Source organism: Bison bison, unplaced genomic scaffold, assembly GCF_000754665.1.
Source record: "Bison bison bison isolate TAMUID 2011002044 unplaced genomic scaffold, Bison_UMD1.0 scf7180017864180, whole genome shotgun sequence".
Lineage (NCBI taxonomy): Eukaryota > Metazoa > Chordata > Mammalia > Artiodactyla > Bovidae > Bison > Bison bison.
The window spans coordinates 6,841,839-6,853,318 of record NW_011494752.1 but is presented as its reverse complement, the minus strand read 5'-3'; the positions used below and the strand labels follow the sequence as shown (position 1 = coordinate 6,853,318).

General features: G+C 46.7%; 1 protein-coding gene across 1 annotated transcript in view; it reads left to right on the top strand.

The window, feature by feature from the left end:
* LOC104990840 (histone H2B type 2-E-like) overlaps positions 1-2,001 on the top strand; it is a 2,902-nt gene extending 901 nt beyond the window's left edge. The window contains exon 2 of the mRNA XM_010843156.1: positions 1,586-2,001. Coding sequence (XP_010841458.1) covers positions 1,586-2,001 — 416 coding nt within the window. The remainder of the gene's footprint in view (positions 1-1,585) is intronic.
* Positions 2,002-11,480: the final 9,479 nt, after the last annotated feature.

The following is an 11,480-nucleotide window of genomic DNA, read 5'->3' as shown; positions in this document are numbered from 1 at the left end:
GGTTGTGCCAGATCTTTATTGCTGCACAGGCTTTCTCTACTTGTGGCAAGCAGGGGCTACTCTTCCTTGTGGTGCACAGGCTTCTCTGTACAGTGGCTTCTCTTGTTGCAGAGCACAGGCTCCAGGTGCACAGGCTCAGTAGTTGCGGCTCATGGGCTCCAGAGCATGGGCTCGGTGATTGTGACAGGTTTAGTGGCTCCACTGCGTGTCAGATCTTCCTGTCCAGGGATCAAACCAATGTCCTCTGCATTGGCAGGCGATTCCTATCCACAGTACCACCGGGGAAGTCCCGGGGCAAAGAATTCTTAAACAACACACTCACATAACTAGCCATAGGAAACGATTAATAAATTGTACTTCAGTAAAATTAAAGACTTTACTCATCGAAAGATAGCACTGAGTGAAAAGGAAAGCCACAGAGGGAAAAATATCTTCAATGCATGTACCTGACTGAGGTCTTATATCCAGAATATACTAAAATTATCCTACAAAATAAGAGAAAAAGACAATCCAATTTTTAAAATATGTATAAACACTTCCCATGCTTTTCATAAAAGAAAATATACAAATATAAAATAAGTGCATGAAAAAAAGTATTCAACATAGTTAGAGAAATTTAAATGAATACCACAATGATATAACACTACACATTCACCAGAATGACTAAAATTAAAAAGACTGACAATACTAACTGTTGACAATGATGTGGCCACTGGAACTCTCATACTGTAAATTTGTACAATCACTTACTATTAAAGCTAAACATATGCACTCACTATAATCTATCTAACTTGAGTTCCACTCTTGAGTACATATTCAGCAGAAGTGTACATCTATATGCATCGAAAGCGCATTGTAAGAGCTCCCACTTGCAGAATCTGGACTATTTGAGCACCAAAATAGATAATGATTTTAATATTGATTATAAAGAAAGAAAGACAAAGTTTTTCCATTGAGTAGAATGACAAAAGGAATGATAGAATTAGTTCATCAACATTTGGCAACTGTCATAATACGAGATATTTCATCCAAGCAATATCGATGGATGCTGAAATTCATAGGCCCAAGTTGCATGAAGGATAGGACTTTACACTGTACTTTACAAAGTACCTTCCATCAAAAACATTAATTACAATGGGAAAAGAAGTACCTTTACAGTAGATAAATGTGGTAGACACTATGTTAATTAAAAGATCAAAATTAACAAAATTGGTAATGGGACAAATCAAAATTGTGCATCACCTGGTAAGATACAGTGAGAATATAGCAGCTCGTCTGTAATTTTCCTGTCCAAAATGCATACCTTGAATTTAATCGTGAGAAAACATCAGACAAACCCAAATTGAGAGATACTCTACAAAATCACTGGCCCATACACTTCAGAATTTACAAAATCAAGATCGCCAAGGAAGGACTATTTTCAATATGGTCTCCTTCCAAATTGAAAGAGACTAATGAGGCATGGCAACACTTGACACTAAACCGGGCTTTTTTGCTACAACTAACTTTATTAGAACAAATGATGAAACATGAATAAATTATAGTAATACATCTGCAATTTTTATGGTGCCTTTGTGATTTCAAGATCTTTCTGTGTTGTTGGGTGTTGTCATTATAGACATGCCTGAACCGGCCAAGTCTGCTCCTGCCCCTAAAAAGGGCTCTAAAAAAGCTGTGACCAAGGCCCAGAAGAAGGACGGCAAGAAGCGCAAGCGCAGCCGCAAGGAGAGCTACTCCATGTACATGTACAAGGAGCTGAAGCAAGTCCATCTGGACACCGGCATCTCGTCCAAAGCCATGGGAATCATGAACTCCTTCATCAATGACATTTTCGAGCGCATCGGTGGCGAGGCATCGCGCCTGGCGCATTACAACAAGCGCTCGACTATCACCTCCAGGGAGATCCAGACTGCCCTGCGCTTGCTGCTACCTGGGGAGCTGGCCAAGCACGCCGTGTCTGAGGGCACTAAGGCTGTCACCAAGTATACCAGCTCCAAGTAAATATAATATGCCTAGCTGCTGTTAACGGAGAAGGCAATGGCACCCCACTCCAGTACTCTTGCCTGGAAAAGCCCATGGACGGAGGACCTGGTGGGCTGTAGTGCATGGGGTCGCTGAGAGTCAGACACGACTGAGCGACTTCACTTTCACTTTGTGATTATTTAGGAGAATGTCATTGTAGGATTTAAACTAAAGTTTTCATGGATGGTGGGGACATCGTGTCAGCAGTTTACCCTCAAATGCTTCAGGAAAAGAAAATTTCTTTGCACTGTTCTTGGAACTTTTCTGTAAATTTGAAATGATTTCCAAATAAGAAAAAAATGGTGACAAAAAACTTATCAATATTATGTGTATGGAAAGAGTATGTGTGTGTCTATATGCTACTAGCTAAGGGGTGGAATTTTTGGACATCCATTGTTTCTGCCTTGCCTAGCATTCATTCCTCCTCCCTCCAGAAACAGCATCCAGATTTTATTTTCGGGAACTGCCCCTTCCCAACTCTTGGTTTATGTCTCACTGGTGTGGGCATGTGCCCAGGTCAACAAGCACATTTCATCTTCCTGGCCACAGTCATTGCTTTAGGGAAAGACTCAAGTTAGTTTAATATGGGTCAACACTGTGATTTTTTTTTTTCTGAAACTATTGTGAAAGAGGTTCTGTTTTTCTCTTGGGGTTGCTTAGCTTTTAGAAAATAAACCTGGAACTGCCTGAGACTCCACTACATGGAGCCAGACTGTCCAGAGGGGGGAAAATCCATTTCAAAGAAAAGCAAAAGTAAGAGACAGAGAAACTGAGTCTTTTTAATAACACTTTAGCTCACAGATTCAGCTGTACTTTGGCTTTTTGGTTAAATAACCCAAATATATTTAATTTTCTGCATAAGCCACTTTGAGTTAGGTTGTTGGCACTTGCAACTGAAAGATTCATGACTAATGTTAGGAAATTCCTAATTCAGCTGGATGGGAGTTTGTGGGGGGGCGGGGAGGGGAAGAGAGTTGTAGCTGATAGTCAGACATGGCAGGGCCTCTGGGTGTCAGGATTCAGTAGGAATCTTGGTGCCTTCAGGGAAACTTGAAGATACTTTTGGGAAAGTGGCGCGAGCAGGTGGCATGGACACAATGACCAAGCAGTAGTCACTAGGCTTATCCCCAGTCAACCCCACCTCATAAAAGCTTGCTCCCCACTCAGAGCCCAGTAGTCACACCCTTGGCACAGCCCTAACCAGAAACATCTGCAGGCCCAGAAATGCCTGTATCCCCACCTCCGATGCCATGGTCACTGCACCTTGCATTTCTTCACACTGCCTCTGTTTATAAAGCACCCTGCCTCCAGTTTGTGCAGCTGAGTATCACGACAACTCTATGAGGTAGGCAGGACTGAGATTATTCCCATTTCACAGATATGGAAAGTAAGGCTCAGAAAGGGAAAGCAACCCTCCCAAAGTCACACTATTCAGTGGTAGAGCCACTAGGGGACAGGGTTCCTCTCTCCAGGTCCAGATCTCTCTGAGCTCTGAAATTTCTGAGAAGGGCCTAAGGGATTGGAGGGTGTGGTGGAAGACAGAATCTCTCCCTTTGGATTTTGGGACTGCCCTTGAGTGAATGAGGAGGTGGTCTGGCTTTCAGGGGCACATGAGCGCTCAGGAGAGGAGAGTGGGATGGGAAGTCTGTCAGGGGTCAGGATGCTGGTTGGGACAGGGTAGGGGGGCTTTACAGAGAATACTCAATCCCCAGGGAAGATCCAAAGACAGCCTGATGTCATGCTTTGGATGGGGCTCCAGGGACTCAGGAATAGAGGGCCCCTCCCACACATAAGGAGTTTGCTGTTGAGTGGAAGAGCCTTACAAAGGAAACAGTAGACTAACAACATGAATACAGTTAATAGTAATCACATGAATACCTAATATTCCTTATTCCAGGGACAGCTTTAAAGTCTCACGAAAAAATCTGTCATTAGCCCCATTTTAGAACTGAGGGAACTGAAGCACAGGGAAGGAAAGTAAGTTGCCCAGGGTCACCCAGCTGGGAAAAGGAGCCGTTAGGATTTGAACTGGAAGTCTGAGCCCAGAGCCCAAACTCTCAAGAGCTCCTCTTACTTGTAGCATATTCACTGAGCACTCATTCTGGGCCAGGCCCTGTGCTGGGAGCCAGGACCAAGATGACAGGCCAAGGCGCCCTTGCAGGGTGCAATGGGAGAGTACGACCAGACCAGCCGGGCTGGACTTGGGCTCCGGTAGGGCAAGTGTGGGTCCCCTGATGGGGGAACTCGAGGTTCCCAAGGTGAGTCTTGTCAGGATGAGGAATCCTGACACAAAAGGGAAGAGTAGACGGAAAATGGTGGAGAGAAGGATGCTCTAGACAGAAGAGGGGCGCTGGCACCAAGACCTCTAAGTGCCTCAGCGCCCCCAAAGCTCTGTAATGGCAGCAGGGTGACGGAGGCTCCAGTAGGGGTTGGGGAGGGGGGCGACTTGGAGGGCGGTGGGCGCTGGTTTCAGAAATGTGCTCGAGAGAAAGGGGGCCTGGGGTCCGGCAGGGAAAGTCCGGGATTGTAGAGGTTCCGAGGAAGATCAGCCTGTGAAAGTGACAGAGGACAGTGACCGGCCGGGAAGGGCGCAAGTGGCAGAGGTGTGTGTGTCTGAGCGACTGGGGACATCCTCTCAGGACGGTCACACTCCGGAAGAGTTGGGGGCGGGGGGGGGAGCTGGGGCGGGGCTGGCTGGGCTGGATTCGGGCGAAGCCCCACCCACCGGCCTGGGTCCCAGGAAGGCGGCTTGGGGCTCGGGTCCTGCCCAGGCGAGGGGGCACTGCGCCGGAGGCAAAGCCAGGTGAAAGGCGCCGACACGGTGTGGAAGGCCACTCTGGCCTCTAGGGGAAGCAGTTGGACGTGGCAGGGAGAAGAGTAGGGAGGGAGGCTCTGCAGAGCTGGCGAGGCAGGCGAAGAGAGAGCAGCTCCGATGCGGGCTGTGGACAGAGATTTTAGGGCGGGGAGAACTCCGAGCCCAATGCGTTGGCAGTTTGCAATGGGGGTTAAAAGCCCCGGGGCTGTCGGATTTTAGTTTGAAGCCGATGTTGCCACTTCCTAGCAATGCATCAGAAGGCAAGTTACTGCAGCTCTCCCAAACTCAGTTTTCTCATCTGTACAGTGGAGCTAATACATGTCATATGGTGTGTTTCACCTGGCCCCTGTGAAGGTTGAGGCAATGTGAGAGTAGGGGCCTGGTATTTACTAAGTTCCGAGTAAACTGTAGCCATTATTATTCTGTAGTGTAGGTTATTTGGCAGACATTTAATTGTTCGGGAAAGAGCCTTTCTGGGGACATAAAAAGACTTGGGTTCTGGTCCCAGACCCTCCCTCACAAGCTGGCGGCTTTGGAGAGAAATTCCCTGGGCTTCTAGGTCCTGTCCCTACACTGGGAACACGAATACCTCCCACACCGGACTTAGCGTGGAGCAGACAGAACAGAGTGTGAGCAGGAGCTTGTGACCCACTGGGAGAGGCTGTGCTGGAGGGTCAGTTTAGCTGGCACATGGGCCTGCACTGGGCAGGCAGGGCTGCCAGATCTTAGCCTCCCGCCCCCCACCATGGATTCCCTTTAGGGATTTCTTTATCTGCTGTGGAATGCAGCCATGTTAGGCAGTAGGGAAAAATGTTTCTCACACTCTTAGTATCAGCAATCCCTTAATGGGTGTGGAGCTCATACACCAACCACCAAGTTTAAGCAAATGTTAAAAGTACACTGAATTTCTAAAGTAATAAAAAAATGTAACTTTGCAAAAGTAACGTGAAGGATAGATGTTTCATATCAGTGAGACATGACACTGTCCGAAACGTCCACCAGTGTGTCTATGCTCTGTGTGACAGTAAGGACCCGTGAGTTTTCACATCCTGTCAGTTTCCTTTCTTACTCCTCATTTGTACTAAATTAGAAAATCCTAAACCACAATTATAGGTCATTAGAAATGGCAGCAAATGTTTGGTGGATGTCAGATGGTTGTGGATTCAGACCAAACAAAAATCCAGAAATCACAGAGCTGTTTCTTTCTGAAGAAGAAAGCAGGTCAAGCTTCCAAACATTAGAAGACTGTTTCACCTTGAAAAAGAGAGAGATTGACAAATGGAGCCATGATCCTCTCTTTGGTTGAATTTGACTCTGGAAAGAATTCTTTAAGTTCTGATGTAATATTTAGATGTGGTTTTTAAATAACCTTAATAATATGTCACCAATTCTTTTCTCCTGCTCAGAAACAAAAATCACCGTGTTCAGAAAGAGTTAAACTCTCATAATGGAGCAGTCACACTGCAGTTTGGCTTTAAAAAATTGTTAACTTGATACTCATCAGTAAATATAATAATTTGGTGATGTCTGGGCAGTACAGAGATTGAACATAGTGCCATCTGGGCAGAATACTTAAGATCGTAGAAGTAGTCTTGAGTGGCATTATCAGTGATGTAAAAAATGGTTTTATCTCATCATTCTTTTCAAAACTCCTCCTGGGAACTTTTTCCTTCCACAGCTAGACTATATCAGGGTGGTAGAAAAGTAGGCTCTTGAACTTGCAATCCTTGTGTTTGCATAGGATGCTGAGAAGTATTCTCAGTGAGTGAGACTGGATCATAGCCACAGTTTTCAGTATTTCCCTCAACTCTATATTGGGTCGAACAGAGACCCAGAATAATAGTAACTCCAACAAGACAGCAATTTCTTTCTTTTCCATCTAAAAGTCCAGAGACAAGTGGTCCAGTGCTAGGAAGGTGGTTCTTCTGCATTTGCTTGTCCAGAAACCCAGGCTCTTTCTGTCTTGCCATTCTGCCACACTTAAGTCTTGCCCTCACTCACATGCTCGAAGCTGGCTCACCATGATGTGAGATTCCAGACAGTAGTTGGAGGAAAGTGGGTGGAAAGGCAAGTCCCTATAAGGACCTGAAAGTCATACTTCAGCTCATACCCTTTTGGCTAGAACATTGTGAAATGACCACATCTAGCTGAAAGGTAGGATGGGAAATACAGTTTTTATTCTGCATGGTCATGAATCCAGCTAAAATTTGGGAATACAGTTACTGTGAGAGAGAAGGGGGAAGCGATACTGGGGGGCAATAGCTGGCATTGCCAAAATGCTGGCAAAAGTTCAGGAAATAGATAGGACTTGGCTTTCAGGCACAACTTCTTTCATCCTTGGAGGAGTGCCCTTCCTGGTGCTCCCTCAGCAGTAATTGCCAAGCAGTACTGTCAGAGTTTATCGTGATTCACAGGACAATCACTTAAGCAAGGAATCTTTTTTCCTGAAGTGTGGGTTTTAAGTGATAAAATTAAAAGTTATCAAATGTTTTTCTCTGATACATCAATATGAACTACACATATGCTAAATGTGCTTGGACTCTGCACATCATTGATTTTTACTAACTTCACACACTAGTCATAGCTCTTTTGAAAAGAGAGATGAAATATAACAGTTTCTTCAAGTCATTTGATTATGCTACTTGAGACCAGTTCTGAGACCTCAAACAGCTTGCTGAGATGCCAAAATGTTCACTACCTGTGATAGTTCAAACCTAAACTTAGAAGAGCAAAAATTTACAATTTTAATGAAGAGTATAACATAGCGGGATTTATTCAAACCAAACTATTTTCTCATAATGCGTGCCATTGATACTGTGTGATGCCCAACACTGCTATTTGTTGGAGGAAGTTTGTCAAAAGCTGGTTCTGCAGTGCTGTCTGAGAAAAATGTGTCATTAATAACACAGCTGTTTTACAAGCTTCTTGATAGTGTTACTTGTATCTGTGTTTTACTAAAAGGAATGCAATTTTAAATGCTGCCTACGTAGTTTTGTTTTTCTTCCTGCCTTTAGTGGGGGGAAAAAGCTATCAATTTTGTCCTGGAAAGCTTATTTTACACTTGTTCTGGAAAAAAAAGAAGAAGAAAACGGCTCTAATGGTTTACCAGAAAGGTCACCGTGCTTTGTTTGAAAATGATGTGAAAGCCTTGATGGCTTTATGCCACTATTTGACAAAGTTTCATAACACACAACACGCTGGGGATTAGGATGGGACACGTAGCCAATCCAGTGAAGTCCAGTGTCAGTATTCAACATCATACTCACTATTTACACTTTTCTTTCTTAGCTGCTTGTGCGAAATCATCATACATGTCCAAGTTCTTACAGATTTACATTTTTTTTTGAACCAGAATTTGGTTCACTATTTACTTTTATAACACTGTTCTCAGTTGTAGTATTCGGGTGACTATTTTCATCACTGTTCTTCAGCTTTAATAAGCCACTTTTGAACCATTGACTTCTCTTTTTTTCCCCTTTCCTTTTTATTTTTTAAATTATGAAAGTATGATAACACATTTTTAAAAGACTTGGAAAATAGTGAACAAAGTTACCTGTAGTTCCACTGAACCATTGACTTCTTATTTGAGTTGAGGACACTATACATCACAAATTCATAACCAAAAACCCATAAAGGATCCTAAAAATATATCACCTGAGACAAACTGCCAAGATTGATCAAGCAAATTCAAACCTTATATCATGCACAATGCTGAAGAATGTGACAGTTAAGAACATAATGGGATTGCAGTGAAAAATCTTAATCAATTTTGCATTTCAAATTTATGAGTAAAATAATTCCATCCTTTCTTCCTTGGGAACCTCCAACACCTATGAACAACTGATAAAGAAAACCCAGGTTATATCCTCAGGGAACCCCAATCTTGAGGGAGAAACATGGTCCCTATCCTCAGGGAGCCGTAAGTCCGAACAAGGAGATATACATCAGAGACACTCTGATGGGAGGGACAGCTTTCTGCCCCAAGATGAAGGGGAGGCAGGTCTCCTCTCTGACATGCAGATATGATATCGAGACTGGTCTTTGGACAGTGGACAGGAAGAGCCTGGGAGGAAGGCTTGAGGAGAAGACTACTGTGGTCTTTTTCAGAGAGAAGGCCAGTAGGAAGAGTCCTGGGACAGAGCTGATGGGTCCCCCAGAAGTGGGCCCAGCTGAGACATAGATGTCCACTCTGATGGTGGGTGCCCAAGTCCCCCATCCATTGTCTCCACAGTGCCTGAGAGCAGCTGACAAGCAGTGAAGGGAGAGGGAGAGACAGGAGACAGAAGGATAGAGAGAGACAGATATGGAGAAAATCAGCCAGAGATGCCAGGAGAAGATCTGAGCTAGAGAGTACAGAATAGATAGAAGCAGAAGACCAAAGTGGAGCAGAAACAGAGCAGTGTCCCTACCCTCAGCCCTGCCCCCCACACTCAACCCAGCCTCTGCCCCCACACCCGTTCTGGCCTACTCCATTGGCATCTCCCTACCTCTGAGCTCCCATCCAGGCTTTGGCACCACCTCAGTATTTTTCCTCACAAGATGTCAGATGCAAACCAGAACCAAGATCCACATGTCCTAGCTCACTGGGGAGGGTGCTCTCTGGGAAGAAAGGTGAGTGAGAGTGGACATAGCCCCCATCTACCACATAGTACTGGACAGGGGCAGGCAGGGGGTGATAAAAAAAAAAAGCCTGATTCAGCTGTTGGAGCACTTGGGTTCCCTCTCAGCTCTAGGAGGGGGTTTGGGGCGATGCCTTGATCCTTCTGGGTCTCAGCTCTCCCATCTGTAAAACAGAGATATTAAGATTGACCTCCCAGAGCTGCCTTGAGGATTAGATTGGATGACCCCTGCAGTGCGGTCACCGCTCAACAGTTCCCCCCAGAGGGAGGGAGATGGCACTGATAGGGTACATTCCAGCTGTGATGGTCCAGTGGTCCACTTCCAGCCATGGGATGCTATGATCTTTAGTCTACATGTGCACAGATGGAGTGTGTGTGTTTGTGAAAAAAAAAACTCTTCACACTGGGGAGAGTACCCCTTGGCATCCACTATGGGTCTCTTGGACCTGTGGAGAATAGTGGTTAAGTTTGTGAGCTCTGGAGCCAGGCTGCCTGAGTCTGAATCCCAGCTCAGCCACTTTCAAGCTTTGTGGCTTCAGGCAACTGACTCAGCCTCTCTGTGCTTCTCTTTCTTCTTCTGAAATTGGAGGCAATAATTGTACCCACCTGGGAGGGTTTTATGAGGAGAATGCTAGTTCAAATGTGTGCTTATGGCATGGCCTGGTACAGAGTAGGGCTGGGTCTGAGGGGTGTGCTCTGCCTCACAATTCCCACGCCTCTTCTGGCCAACAGATAGCTCATCCCCTGGAACAGCCCTTTCTGAGCTCTGACCAGTCTCCCTCAGGCAGGAGTTCCTAGAAGGGTGCAGCCTGGGGCAACCGGGCCAGTGCAAGCTGCAAAAATAATCACCCTTCCAGGGACACTCCAGGATGGACAGACGCTTTTGAAAGTGAATGTTAATAAAGCTCAGCTGGGGACGGGGTTGGGGTGGGGAGGGGAAGGAGCCACTCTCTGCTTCGCTCCTCCTCTAACCGCCCCCCCATCCTCCTTTCCACAGAACCTCAGAACACTCAGAACAGCCGAGGGACCTGAGAGGTGGTGAGAGTGCTCTTTGGCAGGGTCGGAGGTCTGAGGTTCAACTCTCACATCCCACTGCTCCTTCTTGCCCTTGCCCTGCCAATGACCTCAGGAGCAGAGAATGTAAAGGGGTGGGAAGGCGGGGGCAGTGTGATGGGAGTGAGGGAAGAAAGCGGCTGTCCTAGAAGATGCAGGGGTCTGCAGCACCCAAGTGAATAGGGGGCCAGGCTCGTGCAGAAGGGAGAATGCCTGAGTTGTGAGTGGGTGTGTGTGAGAGAGAGAACGTGAGTCAGGGGTACAGGTGAGTGCGTGTATCAGTGCCTGAGTGTCTGACTGGGAAGAGAGAGAATCAGAGACCAACTTCACCAGCAGGAGTCTGGTCCAGACTCCTATTTTACAAATTGGGAAACTGAGGCTCAGGAGTGGAAAGCGGGGGGCGGGGAATGGCCCTGAGTCACTAGGCAAGTCAGGCCCTAGACCCTGGTCTCCAGTGCTGACAGTGGGATGAGGGAAGGTGGGGGCAACAGAGTGGTTGGAGAGGAGGGAACTGCAACTTATCTAACGCCAGCCCTTCCCCGCTGCCCCGCCCCGCCCCCCCCCCCCCACGCTCCTCTCCATCCCCAGGCTGGAGAGGAAGAGGTGGCAGGACAGGGCTGCGCAGAAGGAGGAGAAGAGGAGGGGCCAGAGGCAGCCTCTCAGGGTGCAGGGGCGCTGTGGGAGGGGTCCAGGCACCAGCCTCCTCCTTTCCTGCAGACGTGGACTCCCCAGCTCATTTGAGACGTGTCATCCTTGCAGCAGCGGTCTCTCTCTCCGCTCTCTGGCCAGACCCAGCCTCGAATGCGGGGAGGGCCCTTCAGAAAGAGGCATGGGCGGGTTCCCAGCTTGGCAAAGCTGAGCCCAGAAACGGAGGAGGGGAGCAGCCTAAGCCCAACGAAGTGCAGTCCTTCCCCTACCTGCCCCTCCCCAGCTTCCCCACCTGGGAAACAAGAGAAAGGACAAAGACATTC